The 27,933-nt window shown below is 36.7% G+C and overlaps 2 protein-coding genes across 3 annotated transcripts; both read right to left on the bottom strand.

Annotated features, from left to right (window-relative positions):
- Nucleotides 1-2,140: 2,140 nt before the first annotated feature.
- Nucleotides 2,141-4,186, bottom strand: LOC145059424 (gamma-tubulin complex component 2-like). Of its 2 annotated transcripts, XM_079007277.1 has the most exons (6): nt 4,053-4,186; nt 3,366-3,440; nt 3,156-3,287; nt 2,913-3,038; nt 2,717-2,824; nt 2,143-2,367 (listed from the first exon to the last, which is right to left on the bottom strand). In XM_079007277.1, exons 1-6 carry the CDS (start codon nt 4,179-4,181, stop codon nt 2,296-2,298), a joined length of 642 nt encoding a protein of 213 aa, XP_078863403.1. In that variant the 5' UTR covers nt 4,182-4,186; the 3' UTR covers nt 2,143-2,295. The 2 variants fall into 2 exon arrangements, with proteins under 2 accessions (XP_078863404.1, XP_078863403.1); XM_079007278.1 differs by lacking the exon at nt 3,366-3,440 and having other exon boundaries at nt 2,141-2,367; nt 4,053-4,181.
- On the bottom strand, nt 4,158-9,359 carry LOC145059423 (uncharacterized protein At1g51745-like). Its single transcript, XM_079007275.1, has 3 exons — nt 8,674-9,359; nt 6,241-7,112; nt 4,158-5,481 (listed from the first exon to the last, which is right to left on the bottom strand). The coding sequence occupies exons 1-3, from the start codon at nt 8,859-8,861 to the stop codon at nt 4,391-4,393; spliced, it is 2,151 nt and encodes a 716-aa protein (XP_078863401.1). The 5' UTR covers nt 8,862-9,359; the 3' UTR covers nt 4,158-4,390.
- Between the last annotated feature and the right edge of the window lie 18,574 nt (nt 9,360-27,933).

Raw genomic sequence — 27,933 nt, forward strand, 5'->3', positions numbered from 1 at the left:
CCATGCTTGCAATCATGGTTGGTGACCAAAATGGCTTAGAAAAAGCCCTAAAACTCCACAAAATGGGATCTAACAAAAGAGCAAGTAAGGTACAAACTTTATACCTTCTGAAGTCAGCAAATGATGCTCAAAACCGAGTCCTTCTAGCCTCCTCTTAATCCTTCAAGCTTTTCCTTCCTTCCTTGGATCATAAAGGCACCAAAATCACTCCAAAAGCCTTAGATGGCTTCAAGAACGGCTAGGGTTTGCTATGGGGGTCTTTTGGGAGCAAATGGGACTAAGGAGGCCGAGTTAAGGTGTTTAAATAGGGTGCAAAGCCTCGGATTAGGGTTTTTGTCCAAACAGAATCTACTCGCCGAGTCCGCAACTTAAACTCCGCGCCTCATCTCACTTCTACTCGGCGAGTTGGTCCTTTAACTCGCCGAGTCCAAGGCCAATATGCAAAAATATAAAAGATTTAATAAAAAGAACACGTACCAAGAACCATGTGCTACAATCTGTTGTTTACATTTGTTGATTTTGTGAAAGATGAATGTAAATTTGAAAATCTTTGATGACTGTTTGAATAAGAATGCTTTTGAGAATTATTTGTTTGAAAAATCTTTGGTGATGAAGATTTTGAAAACTTCGTTGGAAAATCCTTTGAATTTGACTTTTGATATTCATACGAAATCGATGAAGCGGGATTTTTCTTTTTGTCTAAATAAGTTGAAAACTTTGATTTAACAGTTTTAGTCAACTTATTCTGAGACATTTTATTTGTTGATTCATTTAATTCCTTTTCATTTGTCACAATATGCCAAAACATTCTCTTTCTCGCATGTCTTTTCGAAATTCTTTTTTCTTTCGAAAATTTGTCAACAAGATCTTTAAATTATTGTGAATTAAGTTTCACATTCTCATTTGTTTCACTTGATTCTTGTTTCAAAATTTCTTTTGTAACTTCTAGTTTTTCAACCCATTTTCATTGTGGTTTTTGTCTTTGGAAAACATATGAATTTTTTGCTAGATTATTTTCGACAGTACTTTGATTTGAAAAGAATCCTTCGTCTGATGTTTTCTTGTTATCTTCTTCAACCAATTTGTTGAATTCAGGTTTGATATTTTCCACATTCCCAATAGTGACAAACACTTGATTCGGAAATACTACATCATCTGTGCACTTGAAATTTAGATAAACCACTGTGTTGGTTTCCAAATAATGAGCACCTTTGTCAGATAACACTCTGTCAAAATTTTTAATGTCTCCAAACACTTGATCAACAACAAAATAGATAACAGAAGTGGGAAAACTCTCTTACCTACACTCAAGTTCAGACCCTATTTATAGGATACTGAAAGTACAAAAAATACTAAGGACTAAACATTAAGTTTCGACTAAACAAGTTGTGGAGAGATAAATTGTTGTGAGAGATGGGAAGAGGTTTTATCATTTCAGGAATGGGATAAGTTATGTTGTTTTTGCGATTTTAATTTTTTTTTTACATACGAATTTCAAGAGTTTGAGTTTTTTTTGTCGATTTAGCTTCATGATTACAAGTCTTGAACAAGAACAATGTGTTTGTTTTTTCTTCTAGATTAAAAGAGGGTGTTGCATGCAAAGTAGTACGTAAATTTTTTCTTGAAATTTTCAATGAATGAGAAATTACTTTGAAAATACAAGTTCAACAAGAAGAGGCTGACATACTTTTAACATGTAGATTATATAAACAATAGACATCTATTGAGAATTATGCCAAGTGTTAATTATGATTAGTAGAGTTACTGATTTGATCTTATTTATCAAATAACCAGTATCATTATTATTCTTCTCGTTTCTACTTTTAAAACCGAGAGTCTATTTTTATAAATAAGAATTGGAGAAAGAAGTGAACATTCCTTGAGACACTTCTCCATGAAAAAGTAATGATATTGAATTACCTATTTAAGTACAAAAATTAGAAGCACACACAAAGAAAAAGATAACAACGCACTTTAACTTATTTGTGAAATATAGCAATTTACTTTAATTTTCTTTTACAAGCATTGTAGTACCATTTTTTCTTCTTATTAGAACATTATATTTTTAACAATTTACCAAACTAGAGAAGTGAAAATTACTTTGTATTTGGATGACATTACTATAACTAGGTAGATTTTTCAAAACACAATAACCAAATCAATAGAAGTACATTGCTCTTTCTTGCATTTTAACCCAAGAGTTGAGAGGAATCAAAATAAAAGAATGTCATTCAATCATAAACATATACCTCATCTATGCTCTTTGCATTTTCAAGTTTTTTTTTTTATTTTTTTTTAAAGAGCCTCATCTATGCTCTTTGCATTTTCAAGTTTATAATGCATAAAATGCCAATTTGGTTCAAAAACCTACAGCAAGATAAAAGAATATGTTATTCAATCATAATAATATATTGGTTGACAAAAGAATTAAAGAGATATAAATAACCACATTAACATCGGAGTAATTAAAAAATAGGAAATAGAAACATATTTATATTTCTTCACCCATAATAACAACATACTTATAGCATGAAACTTACACAATATACTTTATTTTTTACATAACACGCTTACCTTTTTACTGATAATAATTAATAGCAATAACATAAAATTTGTAAGCATCTTACATACAAACTACAGGTTATATATTGTTATTGTCGGAAAGGAAATGTAAGTACATTGTTATTTATAAACTTAAGAACATGGTTATTTTTACCTCAAATATTAGATAGCGTAAAAGGCTATTTATAAATTTAAGCATATTCATGCATAGTATTGATGATGAAGATATTGCAGTTCCGTGCATATCACGTGCACGTGCACCCTACAAAAACAAAAAAATATAAAGAGTAAAAAAGGAAATATTTTTAATTTTTAATAAATATTTATATCATGGATATTTAGTCTCATACTTGATGTAGTTGCCAAGCTGCACAAAGTAGCCTATGCACATGTTTGCAGTGAAACAGAAATCGAAAAATTAATTGGTATTTTGTCAGAGCTTTTCTTGATATCACAAGGGATAATTCCCATTGAACCTGTAACAAAAATACCAACATGCTTTCATTTAATCGATAATTAGATAATCAGATAACTGAAAGTACATTGCAATTTATTGATTTGATGAAAGAATCAAAAGGTGTATTGATATTTACCTTGTAATTGACAGAGAAGGTTTCCATACCAGTGATCAAGGGCTCTTCTACAACATCAGGCTTTGAAATTGTCTCACCACATGTTTGAAGATCTTTCAGAATGCTCAATCTCTTTAACAAAAAACCTGTGTCCTGAAAACCCATAATAATAAATAAAGTATTAATCATTTCTCAAAGTAGAATGTTGTAATAGGAATAAATAAAACTGACCACTAAACATGTGACATCTTCATGCAAAGGATCTGCTGCAGCTGCTGTGGAACGCAGTGCAAGGTCCAACAAAGACTGAAAATTGAATTCTGTTAAATAAAAACGTAAACTTGCAAAAAAAAAAGCAGTTTATCTTTCATTTATTTGTGTATTATATTTATAGCATCAAACTCTATACATAAAGAAAGTCAGAAAATTGACTATTTTTCCATAAGTCATCTGTTTACAAATGTCATTTATTTTCTCAGATAGAACTAAATGGGTAAAAAGAGAAGGAGAAACGATAATTCTTATATGTGAATAACTTTTATCCCTGACTATACATATGGGATATATGATGATAAGTGGATGATACAAATAAGGGTAAATTACAGAAACAACATTATATTTTGGGCAATTTTGCGATTTAACCACTTTTACTTTATTTTTTTCCAATCAAACCATTTAAGTTTTAGACATATTTCCAAATTTAACAATTTGACCTTATATAACATGTCAAAATGGTTAATTTGGAGAATTAGAAGGGTTGATTTGGAAAAAAGTCTCAACTTTTATGGTTTGATTGGAAAGAATAAAGTATCCGTGGTGTAATGACAATAATTGCCAAAAATATACTCGATCTGTTTTTTTTTTTTTTTTTGTAATTTGCCCTGTAAAGATAAGATGATGAGGTAAATGGATAGAGACCTGAAGCTTCTCAAAAGAGATCTCATTTGGTGTTTTATCAAGTTCATCACGTGCAATACCCATAAAAGAAACCAAGAAATCATCCTGTAACTCAATCAAATCAAATATCAAACACATTGCATACTGCATAGCATATACACTTTCTCCATACAGGTTTAGAATTTTCAACCTCCCTTTCTATCTTTACAGTATTCTCTTCCCCAAAAACATTTTTTTTGCCAAAGCAAACCAAACACCACTAACTGAATGTTATGTTCCTCTTGCATGAAAACAGAAAAACAAAACCACCGCTTTGGCAATGGAAGCATATAATCAATTACATACAATTTACATCATGTTTATTGATGGCGGGGGGCAACCAGCTCCTCATGTAACCTACTGAACACTAATTTAACAGGGATACAAGCAACTGCTGTGGGCAATGACTCTGGTTTCATCATCATCATCATCATCATCATCATCCCTATCCCTTGTTCACCTTCTGCTTTCAAATCCATATTGTGCTGCTGTTGCTGCTGTTGGGTCCCGCCTATTGATGATAACGTCCTTATTTTCTGACTGCTGCAAGATGAGGTGGTCCTCCTTTGTGGCTTTTTTGGTGCAGCCCACTTTCTTCCCTTGCTGTTGCTGCGAGTAACACTTGCTTTTCCATCTTCATCATAATACTCCTGAAACTGAAAGGAGGCCACCGCCTCTTCTTCTTCTTCTTCTTCTTCTTCTTCTTCCTCTAATGTTGATAAAAATTGAGGCGGCCGTGCAAGTGCAACCCCCCGACACTTGGCGGTCCTCCTGGCGGTCCTCCATGGTTGAAGCGGCGCACTTGTGTCACCACCACCTAATAATAATAATGATTCCATTTGGAACATATCATCAGATGAACCATCTTCCAGGGCTTCTACTGGAATAGGGTGACCCACTATGGCCTTGTCATTCAATTTGCTCATCAGGGAAATCATGGGCACGTGTTCTCTCTGATAACTTGATTGCACTCCTACTTCAACATCAATCAACATCCGGGTCCCATGCCTCCTCACATCATCGTCGTCATCATCATTATCATCGTCATCGTCATCGTATATTTGGTACTCACCTGAGTATGAGTATGAGTATGAGTATCCCTTCAAACAACAAGGGTAAGGATCAGGATCATCATCCCAACTCATCATGTCTAGCAAGCCTCCACTAGCTTTGCTTCTCAAACTTAAACTTGTGTCAATTCCATTGAAACCCGTCATCCAGTGGCTGGAATTTGTAGCTACCTTTCTCTTCCTCAAACTGCGACTATTCCTTTTTCCCTTCAGCTGCCATTTGGAGACTGTTGCTACGGAATCATCAGGAACTCCTCCTGACTCATCATCACTCATGCTCTCCTCATGTACCCCTTGCCTTCCAAATGCCTTTGGTATGAATTCAACATCTTCAGCTTCATCTAAACCACAAATCAAAATAATAATAACAAAAAGTTCAGACAAAAAGCAATAAGAGAGAGAGAGAGAGAGAGAGAGAGAGAGAGGAACAGTTACAAACAAGTGCAACCAGAAAACTAAGCAGGAGGGACTCGATACAATTCAAACAGTAATATGAATAACACTTGCAAGCAGCCATTGGGCCTCACAAATTTAAATGTCACAACACAAAAATACAAACAAGTACTTATACTAAACACATATTTGAGAATAACTATCTTTCGATATTAATGTAAATACTTGACAATCGATACATTTTTCAATTGAACAGTCTTCAGGATTCATAATGGGTTTTTATGGCTTTTGGGCAGAAAAATCCCCCTGCTACATTGCTAAACATCATGAACATGGTGTTTCAGTTGCTAATAAGGATGTGTTTTTTGCTTTTTTATGACATTGGGATTTATTCAAAGAGCTGTAGAGAAGCATAGGGAGGATCTAGACTCAATCCTACTATGTCTGGTGGGTATAGTTGCAAAGAAGAGTAAATGTGTAATTATTATGCAATCGTTGGCACGCTGGATCAATGTAAAGTCCAGGGTGTGAATGAACACAAATTAATGCATGCAACAGCTTTGAGAAGCAAAAGCCAACGTTCACAACAACAATGGAATTAATTATGTGTCCATGGGCCAACTGAGAGTTTCAAACCACTAAGCATATGACATTGGCAAATAGAAAAACAATGACATTATCCAGAAGAAAAACAATAAAATATGAACCTGAAAGTGCAGCCATTGCGTCATATGTGTCCGACATCAGAGATTCAGTGCCAGAAGAATCAGTTTCAGTGTCTTCATTAGATTCAGTAGTGTTTTCTTCACTCAATGCAACAGGGAAGGACTCGTCCCTTTTCTCAAACTTGGGTGCTGAATTTTCCACTTGGTCAGGGATAGCTTCTCTAGTGTCACCTGGATCATTGCCACCCACTGCACGGTGTACAACTTTTCTCTGCTCCTCCCCTCCATCAGTCTTTGGCTGCAAGGGGTGAGTGTGGTCATGGTGGGGCAGTTTTGCACTACTCAGGAGTACCTGAACAAGAGGACGATGTCTGTCACGCCTCTTACCAACTGATTCCTCCGTATTCCCCTCTTGTGACCTTTTCCTTTTTTTCTCCAACAACTTTTTACTACCGACAATAACCGTATTTTCTGGTGTAAGGACATCTGAAGCATGCCTATGGGAACCATTTGAAGCAGCCAAGGAAGAGAGTTTATGCTTGAAAAGAATAGGACGTACAGGTACATCATCTACATTCAGGTGACTCCTTGACTGAAAGGAAAGACCCTTTCTTTTGTCATCAAGAGACAGATCCACATGTTTACCACTGTCACGTGATAATTCTGGAGTTATAGTTGTGTCTTTTCCTAGTAACTTGGTATTATTAGATTGGACACCTGGTTTCCCATATTTCTTTTCCAGCACTTGCTTCTCAAGCTCAAGTGCATGAAGGATAGCATCTTCCCTGCGTGCATATTTCTCTCTTTTCTTTGGAGGCATCCCCTGTGAAGCTTCCGCCCTCTCGATGCAGTCATCAAACTCACCACAGCGGAAAGGTTTAACTCGCTTCGACTTCTCTAGGTTGTACCAATCCCTGTTCATTGTCAAATAAAGCTTATTAGGTGCAAGAACATCAACTGAACAAAAAGAAAATTTCACTCCTCAGTTTTTTCCTTCCAAGGCTGGCTGGCTGATAACCAGAATGATTATAAATAATATGTCAAAACCTATAGTGACTGATAGCTTTATACAAATGTATTGAGGTTTACTTACACAAGAAGAACTAAGAATTAGTAGTTGATTCAGTACTTTTAATAAAAGAATAAGTTTTACAGGTCTAGGGGCTTTTATGTCATTTTAGTCTTGTATCTGTTGCAAAAGTATAGATAGACCTGAAGTTAGTTAGAAGGTAGCTTTTGATTGTTTGGGAATTCATTTCCTGATTTGTAATCATTCAGCGATAACCAAATCTATCGTGCCCTAATTCGTGAGTATCAGGTCTAGATTGTAACATGTTATCAGGCTCCACCGTCCATGGTTACATAAAACCAAGGAAGCTGAAGCTGTCTTCAGAAACGTAATAGAAGCAATGAACGATGAGAGGTCAAATAGCCGAGGTAGTTAGGCTATGATGGGTGAAAGCATCAGCCGCTATAAGAATTTAGGAACTTAGAGTGACATTTATCACATATATGAATGACATTCACAATGATTTCAATGATCTTCATCTATGCTGTTAGAAACTTAGGATCTGTGTTTAAGTTGTTTTAAGACAATGGATTTTGCATAGTTGCTACCAGACAAAACACATCAAATGTTGATCAACTTTTGGTGGCTTGATATGCGATGGACAAAGACAGGGAACATAGTTCCTAATTCCTATAAAAGTAAGCAGAAGCTGACAAACTGCTTTGGAAGTGTACACACCATGATCCATGTGGTGTAACTGGAAAAAAAAAAAAAAAAAAACACATCTTTTGTCCTGAATCTTTCTATATCAACTTATCCCAAATCCCATATAACAATATCCTTGGACACTCAAGTATACACCACCTCCTAGAATTTAGCTCACATAAAGTACAAATTATTTACGTCCAGTTGATCAGCACATGAGTGAAGACAATGAGTAAGGATTTATTAATCATAAAACAAGTAGTAAAGAACCAAGTCAGTACTCAAGTTTCACTTACCAATCAATGACGATCGCAAGCTTAGCACAAACAAAATTGTGTTTTAATGATTGTAATCATTTATTTAATCAACTAAAGGATAGGTAATAGTATTATTGGTAGAATAAGCATCTACCTTCTCCATAATATAATCATTCTGTCCAAAGAGATGTAAGCTCCAAGAAGAACTATTAGATGATTTAATCATATTTGAGTTTTTTTCAACAAATCCAAGTCATTTACAACTGTTCGAGGCAATCATCTTATGTGAGCTGAGCTAGGTAGCTATGTGATATCAGGTGTGTGTTCAACAGGTTCGAATGTGAGAAACAAAAAAAAAATGACATTAACCCGATCATTCTTTTTTTACTTCCTCAACAAATGAATACCGCACCAGTTGTCTTTGTTCTTTCAGCAATCCAGCAAATATACACGAGATACAGAAAGCATAAGAATGAAATCGAGGAAGTGAATTAGAGGACTTACACACTGGCATCTTCCCTCCCAAGAAGTTTGACAGGAGTTCCAGATCGGGGAGACATGAGCGGAGAAGCAGAGAGCTCATCGGGGCCCAGGATCTTACCCGGCCACCACGACCCATTCCGCCTCCGAACCCAAACGATGGTCCCAACACCACAATCAACCATGCCTGTTTCTGCGTCAGAGCTCTCCATCTCTTCCTTCCCTTTAAAAACTTATTATCTTCCCTTTTCTATACAGAATAATGTATATATAGTGTAGTTTTTAAACTCCCCAACTGATTGTAAACCTAAAACAAATTGCTTAGTCTCTTCGAGACCAATAAAACAACGGAGAGATTAAAGTTCGCCTCCAGAGAAGAAGAGAGAAAAATGTTGATATGGATAAAGGATCCAAAGACGGCCACATTTGGAAGATTCACGGAGGGGGTTATGTTTTAGGGTTAGGGCTTCCATTCAAATTAGGGAAAATTTCAGAGGGGTTTTTTGGAAACAGAATTCGCATTAGATCAACAGATGCGTGATTCAATTTCTCTTTTTGCAAGCTATTGGATGTGCATGCGTCCTTGTCTGTGTGGAGGTAGAATGAGACTCGTTGGTGTTAACTCGCTGATTCAACTGAGACAACTCAGACTCGTTGCAAGCTACCACATCTGCAAGCAAGAGAAGAGATTACCTGTAAACTATAATAAAAAGTTGAGAAATTAAATATCCTCCTGTTCCGGTTAAACGATAATTAAACTATGACATCTGTGATTTCTATATACTAAAATATGATTGTAATAAACATATATACTAAAATATGATTGTATTAAGACAAAATTGCAAAAATGGTCCCTGTGGTATGCATTTTCTTGGGGTTTAATCCAAACTCCGATTTTTTTGGATTAGTGGTTCTTTTGAGCAAGTTTCTTTGTGAATTTAGTCCCTCGGTAAACTGAAATTACTGCAATGTCCTTCTGATTTATTTTATTATGTTTTTTTCTATTCAATTTAAATGAAAAAATAATTAATTAATTAATTTTGGGCCCTCTCTATCTCTCTCACACACACACACACACACAAAAAAAAAAAAAAAAAAACCCACGTATCTTCTTCTCCCCACCTCACCCATAACTCAAAGCCATTAAAAATCAAATTAGTAAAAAGGATGATACGAGAGTAACAAAAATGGTGGTGTGTTGCGGTTTATCAAAAGGAAAGAGAAAAGTTTTGGGGCTTGATTCGTTTTTTTATTGATAGAGCTAAAGGGGGAGATGGAGGATCTATGTCTCCAGGTGACGAATGAAAGTACAGAGGATCTATGTCTCCAGGTGACGAATGTAAGTACAGAGGGTTCTTGATGGGTGATTTCAGAAGGAGGCGGTGAGAGGGGATGTAAGTTGAAGATGAAGAACAAGATTACGACATCGGAGAGGTTCGTTGATTTGGACCTGGAAGATGAGAAAGATACGAGAGGAGGGAGAGAAGACAATAAAAAAACATCACTCCTCCATTACTAGCAGCTGCTTGACAACCTCTCCGGTGAGATCTCAAAAGGTTTTCTAGTGATCTACTATGGTTGATTCATGGGTAAAAGGATAAATCAAGATGTAACTGTTATGTGTTCAAGAACTTTTCATAACCCAAATCACAAATCGAAGTTGCAGGTGGTGGTTCCGGTGTCGTAGATGCCGGTGGTTGTTGCAGTGGAGGCTGATGACGACTATGATCGGAGGTGTTGATTATGGTACAAAGGTGAAATCGATTCCTCCATTTTTTTTGCTCAAATTCATTTGACCTAAATTGTAAGTGGGTAATTGTAGGAATATGCTTATATAAGTTCTAAAACCTGCAAAAAATGTACAACAAAGTGAATATGCAACATATGTATTCGGAAGGGATGAGAGTGGATTTGGTTCATGAAGCACACCAATCGATGAGAAAACCATCCAACAGAGCGATTCCAAATTCAAATGGGTTTACATACTATTTTCATGTTATTCACTGTGTGTATATGTGTTTCAATTTTTCAGTGTGTGTATCGAATCGATCAAGTTTTTTCGTGAATGGAGATACCCATTTCTGATCAATTTTGTTGATACATACTTGCATATATAATTTTGGTTTGGGTGTTTTTCAATCGCAAACACTACCTATCACCCTCATAGATCCACCGCTCCACCCCAACTGCCTTTTCATTTACATTATGATTTTATTTTGAAAATCTAGTTTTCTCTAGGTTATTAAAGATTGATTGAGCATTGAAGAAAAGAGAAATGGGAATCCATGGTTGCAGGTGGGTATGAGAGAGAGAGAGAGAGAAAGGTGGGTCCTCTATTATTTTTTAATTGTTAAAATAAATATTAAATTTAAAAAAATGAAAGGAAAATGAAAAATAAATACCCCAAGGGTATTATAGTCATTTCAATTTTCGGAGGGACTATTTTCACATACAAACTAGTCCAAAAGGACCACAAAGCCAAAAAAGTCGTAGTTTGGACTAAAACCCCAAAAAAATGCATACCACAGGGACCATTTTTGCAGTTTTGTCTTGTATTAAACATTACAAATGTCATTTAATTGGGTATAAAGATTTGTAAAAACAAAAAGTTAGTAAGAGGATATTTAGTAAAGAAATTAAATATTCTTCTATTTTTGTTCCTACAAATCCTTCTATCCAATTAAATGATGACAATGACCATTAAATGACACATATCATCATTTAATTAGATAGGAAGATTTGTAAAAACAAAAAGTATGGGGATATTTAATTTCTTTAAGAAGTTTGTTTGTTTTTTATGAAAGAATTTTGTATATGCCCTTACTAAACGTCTAAATATCGTATTTACCCGAGCTAAATTGTAAATATCATATTTGTCTTTCTTATCCTTTTAAAATATCGGATTTGCTCAGATCTATTTTTTTAATAGTTTGAATATTTAATAATAACTTTTTATGTTTTAAAATCATCAAAATTGAAAATAAAAACAGGATGGACGATTTTGCCCTTAACTCCTGAAACGCAGGAAATCTTCACAGTTTTATGCTATTCTCTTCTTTCCTAGGACCGTCACTGTTGAGACTCGTTGTCTTCCCTTTTTCCTCTTGACACATTCCTTATTTTGGTCGTTATGTCATTCCTTATTTGCCCTTCTTTTTGGTAACATAATGAAACATAAGAAAAGTATTACTCTAGGGGAAACTGATTTGAGTGTGATTATAGAGGCAAATAAGGAATGTGGTGAGAGATAAAAGGGAAGACAACGAAACTAAACAATGACGATCGTGGGGAATAAGGGCAAAGCATAGAATGTGAAGATTTCCTATGTTTTAGGAGTAAAGGGCAAAACTATCCATTTTGTTTTTTTTTCAATTTTAAAGATATTAAAATATAAAAAATGATTATTAAATATTATAAACTATTAATAAATAAGTTTGGATAAATCCGATATTTAAAGAGATTAAGAAGGACAAATATGATATTTAAAGTTTAGATTTGGCAAATACGATATTTAGACATTTAACAAGGGCATATACAAAATTCTCCCTTTTTTAATGTCAGCAAACTACTGAAACAATTAAACATACAATAGTTAAAAGTTATTCTAAATCAAAATTTTATTTAGTTTTAATCATGTGCAAATCGAATATAAATATCATTGTGATATAATTTTTTAAGACGTTTATATAAAATAATTAAACATAATAATTGCTAAATAACAAAAGATAAAATCATTAATTTAGCAAATAATATGTTCATTTTGTTAAATTTTCCAAGACAATGATTATTTCTTCGTTGAGTTTAATTTTATAATTTATTAATATTTTGTTATAGGCAATATAACACAAACAAATATTTATATGAAATTTACCAAACAATTATAAACTATGTAAAATATACTTGAATTGTTATAATATCCTTCATAATATTATTAAAATAATAAACATGTTGTTGAAAAAACAAAAACAAATATATGTTGAATAATATAACTTAAAAAAAAGTGGAAAATGGTTTAAAGAGGAGTGTCCAGTGATGCATCGTGCAACACATACACAATAGTTTTTAAGTCAGAAGTCTTTTAGAAAACAAACAGTTACGAAAGGTCAAGTGTTACGTGTGTTCTGTGTGGTGCAGCCAAAAGTGGTTAGAAATGGTTTTTTTAGGAAAACAAACATACCCTTAGCTGCTGTGTTTGATTAATCCTTATCACATACACATTAGTATTTCCTTTTACTTTTACCTATTAACGCATTATTGTTAGTACATGAAAGTGAACCTCTAGCAATCACACAATAAAGTTCCAAGATCAGTCTTAGTTCCGAAGTAGAAAATGTTCTGGAGTCAGTTTGTGATTATAAGTGGAGTTGGGGTCAGGAATAAAAGCTTGTGGTGCGAAGTAAAGGAAGTCCGAAATGAAGAAGATGTTCAGAAATGATGTATCCATCTGTATTAATTTATCTTGTCATTTTGTCTGATGTAACTAGTTATAATGACTTAGTCTCTTCTGTCAACTTGGATAATCAGAGTGTCAGAAACAACTCTTTTATCCGGTCCTATGTATGTTTATGAGTTTGTACGATGTAACCTTTTCACCTATTTATGGTGCGTTTTATGACAAGAATATCAGACGGATTGTTGCTCTAAATATAGTATTGCTTGAAGTATTTCTCTTACACCTCTCTTCCAAATCAATTCTTAAAAACATTCTTCTTGTTCATTTATTGTCCTTACTCTGATCATTCTCTTCATTCTTCATTTATGGTTTGAACACTCTGTTGAATCTCTTACTTTAGACTTGACTGGTTTACCATACTTGACTGGAACCTTCATTTAGTAGCAGACATTGATCTTAAGCATTAATTCAAGGGTTGAGTTTTCGAACCTTGTCCCTGTGCAATCAGATCCTTTGTCATCATAATTGGTATCAGAGCTTGAGTGGTTGTCCTTTGAATCCAAAAGATCAGATTATAGTTGATTTGAAATTACCTTGGTATTTCAATCATTTATGTGTTCGGGATAGAAGTTCTTCTATATACCAGTTTAGCTTGAGATATCTTAATTTCAATGGCTGCTTCTAATACTCAACAAATGTATTCAATGCAAATAGAAAATAGCGTGGGTTGCCCTACTCGTGCCCCACTGCTAGTTGTTGAAGAATATGATCATTGGAAAGTTAGAATGGAAAGGTTTTTATTGGGTAAGGAGAAAGGTGAAGCTATCTGGAGATCCGTTAAAGAAGGTCCTCATGTTCCAGTTCGAACTATTGTTAGGGATGAACAACGTCAGGCATCGCTCACTGTTGATGATCTTAAAAAGTTGCATGCAAATCAAGTTGCTTTTTCCGAAAGGGTGTTTGGTGTTCCACCTTCTCTCTTTAAGCACATTAAACTATGTAAATTGGCAAAAGAGATTTGGCACACACTTCAAGATTTGTTCAAAGGTTCAGAGAACATGAAGGATAAAGCGTTTAACCTCGGTTGTCAATGAGTTCGACACTTTCACTACAACACCTGGTGAATCTGTTGCCTCAGCCTCAAACAGATACTGAATCATCGTCAACAACATGACAGCTCATGGGATAGTCTGAACCCCACTTGAGTACAACCTTAAGTTCATCAATAGCCTCGGAAAAGGGTGGGGAAATGTGAAATCATGTCTTTAGAGTAATGGATATCTGAAGAATTTGAAACTCTACCAACTCTTTGACGAACTTCAAGGTCATGAATCAAATGTTGCACAAACCCTGTGTGAACTCACTAGAGGCCCTCTAGCTCTAGTCAGTTCCTACGATCCACAAACTCCGAACCCTGCTGTTTCGGACCCTCTCTCTACTATTGTTCCATATAACCCTCACACCAACCATACCTGCTCCCACCACCAACTACCAATCAACTTGTGACCTTATTTCCGAAGACATGGACTTCGAACTTCTTTTCCAATAGGAGTTTGCCTTACTTTCCATGAAATACAACCGTCCTTTCAACAAGCCATACAACAATCGTTTCCAAGCTTCTCACCAAAACAACTGTTTTCAGGCACCTCACCAAAACAATCCTCAACCGTTCAACAAACCTTCAGAAAATCCTCCTTCCTACAAACTTAACCTTCCCTCACCAACTCTTACTTTGGAATCTTCACAAACTCCCAAGTCCGAAAAACCCAAGATCATAAATATGGACATGCAAACCATTTTGCCAAAGATTGCTTAGATGAAGTCCTACAGAAACCCAAGGTCAAGGACTCTGCTTACTATGCATGACGAGCTCAATAAATGGCAGAAAGTGAAAAGGCTTTTGTCACCACTGTATCAAGGGATGTAGAAGGGTATTAGTCGTCTGGAGATGATGATGATTTAATCACTGGTAGAAACATATGCACAGGGGTATCCGAATGTTTAATGTTCCGAATGTCTCCCATAAAACTTAGATTCTGTAACTCCCTTAAGGGACTGACAATTGGTTTCAGAAACTCGCTTCCAAGATCAGGAGCTTTTGACCAAGGATGACGAAAATTGTGAGTCATCCATTCATTTTCCTCAATAATGTCAATGGAATTATGTAAAGCATCTATTTTAGCATTAAGACGTTTGTTGTTAGATATCAAAACATTTCTTTCAGAATAAATGATTCCACACTTGTCTTTAAGAATGAATACATTCATCTTTTGACATTACAAGCTCTCGTTCTAAAGACTCTATTTTCAACTTCTTATCCTCAAAATGTAATCTAAGACGACTTAGTTTACAATCCTTCTTCTCACTAGCTTCTATGGCTGACTCATAGGCTTTGTAAATGATGTTCATGTATGATTGGATCTGGGTTAGTTATGGTTCACAAAGTGATAAATCAAAAGTATTATCAGTGATCATAGATTTTACCTGTTGACGATGCTTCTGCCAGGAGGATCGTTGGTAGCCATGTAGCAGTAGTTTGGTTCTGCATCTTCATCATCTTTTTTTGACCCAGATGACCAGTAGCCTTCATTACATTCAATTTGTTGTCGAGCCATAAGACATATGTTTCTACCAGTGATTAAATCATCATCATCTCCAGACGACTAATACCCTTCTACATCCCTTGGAATAGTGTCTAAGGCTGCAACTATATTAGGCAAGTATTTGATCCGGTTGTGCATGGTCCTTTTGGGTTGCCTTCACCATAACAACTTGATAGGATGATTTATTAAGAGAGAGTAAATATTATTAGTATATTATGAGAATAATATAAAGAATAATATATTGTTATTTTATTAATATAAGTCATAGAATTAATTGGAATTAATTTGGTGACTTAAAGAGATTAATTAAATAAGAGGGTATAAACTGTCAATTGTTTGATAGTTAAACTTTAGACTGTAAATCCATATAGATATGTATTGGACGGATTCTAGAAGCTTGGGATAGCTTCAAATCGTCCAAGGGGTTATCTAAGGAATGGATTTGGATAGCTTTAAGAGAAGATTATCCAATTAGGGTTTAGGTTGTAACCCTTAAGGAGTCTACAAGTATAAATAGACCCTATGGCATAAGGAAATCGGAACTTAACCTAAAGTAGAGAAGCCCTGGTCGATTTCCTCCCCTCTCCTCTCTCTCAAATCATCCTCCTTGCTATTTGGTGTTTGTAAGCCATTAGAGGAGTGACAATTGTGACTCTAGAAGCTCCAAGACAACAAGATCAACAAGGAATTCAAAGGTATGATTCTAGATCTGTTTTAACATTGTTCTTATTCCTAAATAGTCATTAGATGTCTTGGATTCAAAGCATGTTTAATTAGAAAGCCTAGATCCAAGCATTAGGGTTTTGCATGCGCACATAGGAAAGTTCTTATGGCTAAAACCCATCAGTGGTATCAGAGCCTAGCTTGGTTTTCATTAAATTGTTGCTTGTTTGCATGAAACTTAACTGAAAAATTCGATTTTGTGTTTCTGAGTCATGAACTCGACGAGTCCCATGGTGGACTCGACGAGTTGGCCTAACTCGACGAGTCCAGTTGGGAACTCGACGAGTTCAAGCGTCAGGAATGGCCAGATTCGGGATTTCTTCATGATTATCTTATGGAAAGTTACCTTAATCATATTAGATCAATCCTAATCCGATTTTTTGATATATATGACTAATATCTTGATCTAATTAAAGATATTTATCAACTAATAAAATATTTAATTTCCTTATATGATAATTAATTAATTATTTTGATTATTTTGGTAATTATCTTGAAAGAAATCTTGAATAAATCAAATATAGATAATTAGGAAATTAATTGTTAATTGAAATTATTTGTTATTTGATCCTCCATGTTTTAAATGTTTAAAACTTGTCCTCAAGTTTTGAAATTTATATTTTGTGATTAAAAGTTTTAATTTAGACAATTTAAATTTCAAACCCTAGATTTTAAAATGTTTAAAATACAACCCTATACTAATATAATATTACAAGAATAATATATATATATATATATATATATATATATATATATATATGTATAACTAAAATGCTAGTCTTACCGTTAGTAGGCCTCATTCACGAAGCCGATCTATAAGGTGGGTATAAGGTTGCGGCCTATAAAATGGCGCTTAATGGGTGTACACTCACACCCACCGCTTGCTTGATCGGTGGAGGGTCGTTAGCCGAATGGGTAGGATAGGGCAACCTCATCCTCTCATTAAAAGTATAATACGAAATACAAAGTAACTACACATTTTTTTAAATTTCCCAATCTTAGTTACTTTAGGAAAAGTGAATTGATGCAATCCCATGAAATTACACTTTGCACCCTTGCTAAGAAGTTAGTGGAGCGTGTGTGGTTTACCGGCACACTAATTGGTTCTAAGCAAAGGTGGCAAAGGGTGATTCATTGTTTATCATAGTTCGATGGAGCGTGTGTGTTTTACCGACACATCGAATAGGTGATCGTTACAATGAAGGCACCATGTGAATTTGCATGGTAATTCACACCCGCTTTGTGATCCTCGGTATCCCAGTCACAAACAAGAGGGGTATATCGAGATTTAAACATGCCATTGAATAGTTTCAATGAATCTCATCCGATCCTAGGAATTCTCAATAAATTTAGGACTAATAGTTAGGTTTTTATGGTGGAGAATTAGTGAATCGTCATTCACTTACCTTCAATTTATTTGCATGTTAGATTACGGCATCCCTTTTCTAATATGTAAATGTTGTTGTTGGATCCTAGCCCTAATTTTTCTTATTGGGTGATAATTAGGGATTTATATTCTAATCTATCTTTGACCTTTCTATTTGTAGATGTTGAACGCAAACAACGCTGCTGCTAGTTCTTTCACGTTGATGAGCCTTTTCCAAAAGGTCACCTTCGATGGAACGAACTTTAGTGAATGGATAAGATACATTCGCACCATTGCTCGCTATGAGGATAAGGAGTATGTCCTCGATGAGAAGCTCGAGAAATCAATCCTGAAATCGCTACTCCGGCTGAAATTACCGCTTTTGAAACTCATGAGTGAGATGCAACGAAGGTACATTGCATCATGATAGCCACCATGAACTCCGAATTCCAAAAGTCCTACGAGGACATGTACCCGTACGAGATGCATCAAGACTTATTAGAGAGATACCACCAGAACGCGAGACAAGAGCATTATGAGATTTTCACCAACATGATTTCCGCTAAGATGGGTCATGGAGAATCTCTTACCGTGCACCTGCAAAAGATGCAATGGTATGTCGACCGCCTTCGCAAGTTAAATGTTGACTTTGGGGAAGACTTGGCGATCGACATGGTGCTTCACTCTTTGCCTCCGATGTACAATCAATTTAGGATGACCTACCACATGAACAAAGAGGAGGTCTCCCTATGCAAACTCCAAGGTCTCTTGAGGGTCGCTGAGAGCAACTTCAAAGACAAGTCTGTTGCACCAACTCCCAATCCACCCGCTGCTCCTGTCTTAGGTCAAGGAAAGGGAAAGAAGAGGAAGGCCTCATCCAAGAACTATCGCAAGGTTAAAGCCCGAGATGGTGCCTCTTCTAGTGGGACCAAAGTTGATCCCGCTAAGCCCTGCCCTAACCCTAAGGAGACAGAGTGCCACCACTGCCACAAGATAGGACATTGGAAGAGAAGCTGCCTAGAGTACCTGCAAGCCATCAAGGAAGGAAAGATCAAGCCATCTTTCGCAGGTATATACACAATTAAATCTAACGATTCTAATCATGCTATTTCTTGGGTTCTTGATACCGATTGTGGTTACCACATTTGTTCTAATGTGCAGGGACTAAGAAGAAGTAGGGATGTGGAGCAAGGAAGGATCAATCTAATCATGGGGAACAGAAGATCGTCGCTTGTGACCAAGATTGGAGTGTATTCTTTAGTGCTTAGGAATAATTTATATTTAGATTTGAACAATTGTTGCTATTCGCCAGAAATGGCTAGAAACATCATTTCATTTCATGGTTTGTTTAGACAAGGTTTTAGATTTTCTTTTAATAATGAGAATGGTTCTATTTTGGCTTATCTAAATGGTGTCTTTTACTTTGAAGCTATACCATGTAATGGAATTTATGAAACTTTTATGATTGTTGATAACTTAGGAAATGATGTTTTGAATATAGATTCTTCCACTAGTATGGATAAAGCATCCTCGTGGCATTGTCGTCTTGGACATGTCAACAAGAAATGCATAGCCCAACTCCAAAAGGATGGAGTGTTGGAGTCATTCGACCTTAGGGAAGATGACACGTGCGAATCTTGTTTGCTTGTAAAGATGACTAAATCACCCTTCACGAGTACGTGTGAAAGGGGTGAGGGTCTATTGGACCTAATACATACCGATGTATGTGGACCGTTTAGATCAACCATGAAGGATGGGAACCGCTTCTACGTGACTTTTACCGATGATTATAGTAGATATGGGTATATCTATTTAATCAAGCAAAAGTCAGAAACCTTTGAAAAGTTCAAAGAGTTCAAGAATGAAGTGAAGAATCAATTGGGCAGGAAAATCAAGATGCTTCGATCCGATCGAGGAGGAGAGTACCTAAGTCTTGAATTCCACGATTATCTCAAGGAGTGTGGAATAGTTTCGCAATTGACGCCTCCTAGGACACCGCAGTTGAATGGTGTGGCAGAAAGGCGTAATCGAACCTTATTGGATATGGTTCGATCTATGATGAGTCGTGCTTCACTACCTATCTCTTTTTGGGGGTATGCCTTAGAGACTGTCGCCCATGTCCTTAACCGAGTCCCTACTAAGAAGGTTGCCAAAACACCTCACGAGATGTGGACAGGGAAAGCTCCCTCGTTGGCACATATCAAGGTTTGGGGTTGCGAGGCTTTCGTAAGATGAGATACTCACGACAAGCTCGAACCTCGAAGTGAGCGATGTATTTTCATCGGCTACCCGCAGACATCCTTTGTATATCTCTTCTATAGACCGAAGGACAATGTTGTCTTCGTTGCGAGGAGAGGAGTTTTCTGAGAGCGAGAACTCATATGCCAAGGAGACAGTGGGAGACAAATCGAGCTTGAAGAGATTCAAGAGTCGATAGATGAAGGAACCTCTACCGCTGGCAATCAACCCGAGGAGGAAACTCCGGTTGAACCGATTGACGAGTCCTTACCTCTTAGACATTCCGATAGAGTTAGAGTTCATCCCCAGTTTTATGGTTTTCATATTACTACCGAAGGGGACACGTATATTAGTGATGGTACACTAATAAATCTTGATGAACCTAATAGCTACAAGGAAGCCATGGCAGGCCCAGGATCTGCGAAATGGAAAGAGGCAATGGATAGCGAGATCCAATCCATGTATGATAACCAAGTTTGGAATTTGGTTGATAATGTACCTGGACGTAAGACCGTTGGGTGCAAATGGATCTTCAAGAAGAAGACCGACCTGGATGGAAACGTACACACATATAAAGTGCGATTGGTTGCGAAGGGCTTTACTCAAACTCCCGGAGTGGACTATGATGAGACCTTCTCACCAGTTGCGAAGATAAAATCTATTAGAGTGATGCTAGCGATTGCCGCATTTCATGATTATGAGATTTGGCAAATGGATGTCAAGACCGCTTTCCTTAACGGAAAGTTGGCTGAGGATGTTTACATGGCTCAGCCAGAGGGGTTTGTGGATCCGAAGCATCCGAATAGAGTGTGTAAGCTTGAGAAGTCCATTTATGGACTTAAGCAAGCGTCTCGCAGATGGAATCTTTGCTTCGATGAGAAAGTCAAAGAGTTTGGATTTGTACGAAGCGAAGATGAATCATGTGTATATGTCAAAGCCAGTGGGAGTATAGTAAGCTTCCTCGTTCTATATGTCGATGACATATTACTCATAGGAAACGACATCCCGACTCTGCAGGAGGTTAAGTCCTGGCTCGGGAAGTGTTTCGCTATGAAGGACCTCGGAGAGGCTTCTTACATTTTGGGAATAAGGATAGTAAGGGAAAGAAGTAAGAGACTAATTGGACTTAGTCAGAACACTTACTTAGAGAAGGTACTAAAACGTTTTAGTATGGAAAACTCGAAGAAGGGAGAATTACCGATACAAAGTAATGCCAAGTTGAGTAAGACTCAAAGTCCAAGTACCGAAGCTGAGATAGCAGAAATGAGCCAAGTACCATACGCTTCCGCAGTTGGCTCAATCATGTACGCTATGACTTGTACTCGCCCTGATGTAGCCTTCGCTTTGAGCATGGTTAGCAGATATCAAGGGAATCCTGGCAGAGCACATTGGATTGTTGTGAAGAATATCCTTAAGTACCTTCGGAGGACGAAGGAATGGTTCTTAGTCCTCGGAGAGAGTGATGACTTGAAGGTGTGAGGGTATAGTGACGCCAGTTTTCGGACCGACAGGGACAACTACCGTTCGCAGTCGGGCTGGGTCTTTACCCTAAATGGAGGAGCAGTGACATGGAAGAGTTCCAAGCAGGAAACCGTAGCTGATTCAACGTGCGAATCAGAGTACATTGCAGCGAGCGAAGTGTCGAAGGAGGCAATATGGCTGAAGAACTTCATCTGTGATCTTGGAGTTGTAACTGCCATAAAGGAGCCCGTGGAGATTTTCTGTGATAACGAAGGAGCGGTTGCCTTGACCAAGGAACCGAGGGATCATGGTAGATCAAGACATATCGACAGAAAATATCACTTTATTAGACATCGTGTAGAAGAAGGACAACTCGTAGTGAAGAGAATATCATCAGAAGATAACCCAGCAGATCCGTTTACGAAGGGGCTGAGTAGGGTTAAGCACTTGCAGCATGCTAGGAGTATTGGGCTGAAGGATGATATTAGCATAGATTAGATAGTATTAGAAACATGTAATAGATAAATGTAATTAACATTTGATGATTAAATAAAGGAGTTTTATTTATGAGTAATGTTACTGTCTTATGTTAATTGTTTAACTATTGTTTCTCTTTGCATGTTTTGACTTCCAGAATAATTGAGTTTATTAGGAATAATAGAATTATTCGAATTGTCCACAATCGTTCATATGTTGGAAGTAGATATGAATGAAGATTGTCATGAATTGGTGTGTAGATTGTCTAAATGGTGTTAGACATAGCAAAGGGTTGCTGCAACGTTCATGAGTGCTTATGAACTAGTTTTGAGCATTGGAACAAACCCGCGCTTGCTGGTATCACCTTATGGAATATGATATAAAAAGGGTGATCGGAAGACGATAATATCATATAGTCTTAAAACCTAGATATATGGTTTGTTATTTGTTAATTGATTGTACATTGATAATGCGAAAACGCATCAGTAACTCGGTGTTATAAAACGCATTGTTGTGTATAGTTGGTTAATGAATAAGTAAATGCATATAAGACGAAGTTTATCTGTAACTTTTATCCAAGAAGGTAAAAGCGATATCTCGGCCGCTCGATGATTTGATTTGACTTATGTGTCGGGCCCGGTCAGAACTAAATTGATGTGTTCGATTAAGTTCTATGTCAAATAAATCAGAGATCGAGAAACCTAAATGCTTGACTAACCATTCCATAGGATTGTCAGCATGATATCTAACAGAGGACTGTACGATCCCTTATCTAAAGGACAAGATTGATTAGATCAGAGTTTGACAGCGTCTTTGAGAGCTACGATTGCAAACCGAATTGTACTTGTGCATATAGTTGCTAGACTTATCCAAGTGGGAGACTGTTGGAATAGTGTCTAAGGCTGCAACTATATTAGGCAAGTATTTGATCCGGTTGTGCATGGTCCTTTTGGGTTGCCTTCACCATAGCAACTTGATAGGATGATTTATTAAGAGAGAGTAAATATTATTAGTATATTATGAGAATAATATAAAGAATAATATATTGTTATTTGATTAATATAAGTCATAGAATTAATTGGAATTAATTTGGTGACTTAAAGAGATTAATTAAATAAGAGGGTATAAACTGTCAATTGTTTGATAGTTAAACTTTAGACTGTAAATCCATATAGATATGTATTGGACGGATTCTAGAAGCTTGGGATAGCTTCAAATCGTCCAAGGGGTTATCTAAGGAATGGATTTGGATAGCTTTAAGAGAAGATTATCCAATTAGGGTTTAGGTTGTAACCCTTAAGGAGTCTACAAGTATAAATAGACCCTATGGCATAAGGAAATCGGAACTTAACCTAAAGTAGAGAAGCCCTGGCCGATTTCCTCCCCTCTCCTCTCTCTCAAATCATCCTCCTTGCTATTTGGTGTTTGTAAGCCATTAGAGGAGTGACAATTGTGACTCTAGAAGCTCCAAGACAACAAGATCAACAAGGAATTCGAAGGTATGATTCTAGACCCTATGGCATAAGGAAATCGGAACTTAACCTAAAGTAGAGAAGCCCTGGCCGATTTCCTCCCCTCTCCTCTCTCTCAAATCATCCTCCTTGCTATTTGGTGTTTGTAAGCCATTAGAGGAGTGACAATTGTGACTCTAGAAGCTCCAAGACAACAAGATCAACAAGGAATTCGAAGGTATGATTCTAGATCTGTTTTAACATTGTTCTTATTCCTAAATAGTCATTAGAAGTCTTGGATTCAAAGCATGTTTAATTAGAAAGCCTAGATCCAAGCATTAGGGTTTTGCATGCGCACATAGGAAAGTTCTTATGGCTAAAACCCATCACAATTTGCATCTCTAATTCCTAAGTTTAAGCCCATAGTTGTCAAATGTCCTGATTCCACGCCTCTTCCGCCTCTGACAAACCTGGACCTGAATCGAACCTCAGAACCTCACTCTAGTAACCCAGTTGTAGTTGTTCAAATTCTGAACCACTTTCCTCCCAATAATTGTGTTGTTGAGGAAATTATTTCGGAGACAACTGGACCTGAATTCTCTGAGTTTGTTTAGGCATCTTTAGAAAGTGATGTTGATAATTCATTTGATTCATGTGAATCTGACTTACAAATGGTCTCCAAAACCAAACTTGTGCCAATCAAACCTTTGTTTGACAACCCCACTGTTGGTCAAACTTCCAAATATTCACCTCATTCCAAAAAGAAACCATTGCTGAATAGGAAAGATGTTATGGATCCTAAGGTAGAAGCTCAGAATGTTCACAAAAAGGAAGTTAGATCGAGACAAAATTCTAGATTTCTTGAAAACTCCAAAAAGAGTGTATCTCGGACTGTCTATTCACCAACTAAGAGTCACAACACCTTCGCACCCACTAAGATTCTCAAAAGACCATTCAACACTCCCAATCCAATAGAACAAAAGAATGTGGATAGTCATACCTCGAAAAGTTCATTGCAAATACTCAATCCACTTGAACCAACTCTCCTCGAACTGTTTCATCCATTTTTATAGCAAAAGCAAATGGTGCTATTTTTAAACCTGAATCGCTTTCAAACTCAAGTGTACCATCGAACAAAGAAAGAATTTCCAAGAAAACAATTTCACAAAAATTCTCAAAACAAAAACCTATTTGGAAAATAAAAAATCCCATTGATGAAACTGTGAATCCGGAAGGCACCACTGCTCCAAAAGTTCCTTGTCTGAGAAAAGTTGTTCCAAACCCTCATCTTATTGAGTATGATTATTGGATAGACAAAAGAACAATGGCCTTCTGTCTGTTTCCTAAAGTATCTCGGAACAAACCTTCTAAACCATCTGTTGCTCAAAAATCACAACCGAAACCTAAGACTTGTGTCTTTGTCCCAAAACCTAACTCGGAGCCAAAAAAAACTCCACAAATCACTAATTTTGCAGGCACTCTGTGCTTTGGAGCAAGAAACTATATGGTATATTGATAGTGTTTGCTATATGCACATGACGGGGCAGAAGGAGTTTCTGCGAGATGTCAAGCTTTCACCAAATGCTGGCTATGTGACGTATGACGACAACTCCAACTCTCGGATTAGAGGTCATGTTATCCTTACAAATGACAAATTCTCCATTTCAAACGTGGCATATGTAGCTGACTTGAAGCATAATTTGATAAGTATGGCTCAACTCACTGATGAAAATCAACAAGTTGAATTCTGCATGAAACACAGATATGTCATGTCAAAAGACCGGAACGAATGTTTTATCAAGTCAAATCACAACAAGAACATGTATCCTCTTGACATCAAGATGATCATTGGCAAGCCCCAACTTTGCTTACTTTCAAAAGCAATTCCTGACGTTAGTTGGTTATGGCACCGAAGGCTTGCTCATTTGAACTTCAGGTATATGAATGATCTTGTTTTCGGTGAAATGGTAAGAGGATTGACACTCCTCAAATTTGAGAACGATCATTTATGTGTTGCGTGTGAGTATGGAAAGCAATCGAAGAAGGGTCATCCAGTCATTATTAAAAAATCCATCTCTAAACCGCTAGAACTTCTACACATTGATCTGTGTGGACCCTCAACAGTAGAGAGTTTGCATCACAAAAAATACATTCTTGTGATTGTGAATGACTTTACTAGGTTCACCTAGGTCTTCTTCCTAAGGCTCAAATCAGAAACAACTTCTGAACTCATCAAATTTATCAAAGGTATTGAAGTTCTTATCAAAGTACCAGTAAGGCGAATCCGAAGTGACAATGGTTCGAAATTCACTAATTCCACCATTGAGAACTTCCTCACCGAGAAAGGTATTGACCACAACTTTTCTGCTCCATACACTCCACAACAAAACGGTGTAGTCGAACGTCGCAACTGAACACTTGTTGAAGTTGCTCGATCCATGCTTAACTTTGCAAATCTTCCACTCTATCTTTGGGCTGAAGCTGTTTCTACTGCATGCTTTACTCAAAATAGAAGTATCATCAATCGACTCCTCAACAAAACACCATATGAAACCATGAACGGTCGGGAGCCAAGTATCTTTTTTCTTCACGTTTTTGGATTTAGATGCTTCATCAAGAACAATTGTGATCAGCTTACCAAGTTCCAACCCAAAGCTGATGAAGCCATATTTCTTGGATACTATGCTAAATCAAAGGCTTATCGAGTTCTTAATCGACGAACTCATGTTTTGGAAGAAAGTTTTGACGTTACCTTTTGTGACAATTTCGTTCGGAATTCTGGTCCAACCCATGTTACAACTCACATCATGGAGTCCGATGCTCCAACGCCAGGATGTATGAACTAGCAAACAATTTATGAAGTTAACTTTGAAACCTTGTTCAGACCCTCAAAAATAGCTCTTGATTCGGAATCTCGAACATGACACACTTCCCCAACTGAAGCTCTGGTCTCCCAAAATGTTTCCAGTTCGACACCCAATCTTCCTCCATTTGATTCTGAACTATTTCAACCTTCTCGGGTTGAGGGGGAAAATGGTCAATCTTCCCTTGAATCAAATGTGGATGGATTCCAAGATGCAACTACTGAATTCGACTCTAATCCTATCAACAAGGATGATGATGCAAATTTCTTCGATTTCCCACTTGATGATGACGTTAACCTATCCAGTTCAGAAGTTCAGGGGGAGCATCATCCACAAGTTAAAACTATTCAGGGGGAGCAACACAACCCCATTGTTGATATTGGATCACCTGCTGCACAAGAGCTTTCGAGACTACATGTTTGGACTAAGGATCATCCTCCAAACCAAGTTATTGGAAACCCAAATGCTAGTGTACAAACTCGTTCTGCCACAAATGTTCAAAATGAATGTCATTTTTCGGCATTTATCTCAATGGTTGAACCCAAATCCATCAAAGAAGCACTAGAACATGCCGATTGGAGTACAATCATGCAAGAATAATTTACAGAATTCGATAGAAATGAAGTTTGGACTCTCGTCCCTCCTCCTCAGAATCATCCCATTGTTGGTACTAGATGGGTGTTTCATAACAAACTAGACAATGCAGGAGTCATTATTCGAAATAAAGTAAGATTGGTGGCCAAAGGATTCACACAGATCAAAGGGCTTGAATACGAGGAAACCTTTGCTCCTGTTACACGTCTTAAAGCCATCAAAATCTTTTTTGCTTATGCTGCTCACAAAGGCTTTAAGGTTTACCATATTGATGTTAAAAGTGCTTTTCTAAATGGTGAACTTGATATTGAAGTGTATCTTCAATAGCCTCTCGGTTTTGTCAATCTCTCATATCCAAACTACTGCTACAAACTCCAAAAAGCAGTTTAAGGCCTCAAGCAATGTCACACCCCCAAACCAGATGGCGGAAACTTCTGGGGGCTTGCGCGTAACTTCATCCTGGTAGTATCATCACATAGTATATAATTGAAACATAACATCATCATCATCACACATGTAATATAACAACATACATTGTTTACATCGAGTATCGAGTTTAAATATTACATGCCAAAATATTTAGAGTATGATGAACAAAATATAACAAAAACATCCACAAAAATGTCCAGCTCAACCTGCTTTAGCGGTTTCATGAGAATACAAGTTAATTTGAAAAGGTCAACATAAAAATGTTGATGAGTTCATAAGCATGTTTTCGAGAAAATGATTTGTATAACTTTGTAATCACAAGAAAATCCTGCAGTTTCTTAAAATAGTTTAGTGTGTTTGTGTCCAATCTTGTATTAATGCATGTGTGTTTTCGTTTAGTAAAATCCCAATAGTAAGTGAAAAGAATGTAAAGAGAATGCCCCCAGGCAATCCTATGTTGTGTGTAAAAGAGAATGTTGTCGTACCAACCCCCGAGGTTGAGTACCAGTGTGAGTATGTTGCCGAGTAATCTAAGAGAAAAGAAAATTGTCTCTCGTAAACTTCATAATGTTAATTCCTCTAAGTGAGTCGTTATAACCATGCTAATTAATGACAAATTCGCCTGTATTGGCGTTGTTGAACGCCGATGGAAAATAGAATAAGGATTTTGGTAACCTATACTGAT

This window comes from Lactuca serriola, chromosome 6 (genome assembly GCF_051521515.1).
Source record: "Lactuca serriola cultivar US96UC23 chromosome 6, Lser_US96UC23_V15, whole genome shotgun sequence".
Lineage (NCBI taxonomy): Eukaryota > Viridiplantae > Streptophyta > Magnoliopsida > Asterales > Asteraceae > Lactuca > Lactuca serriola.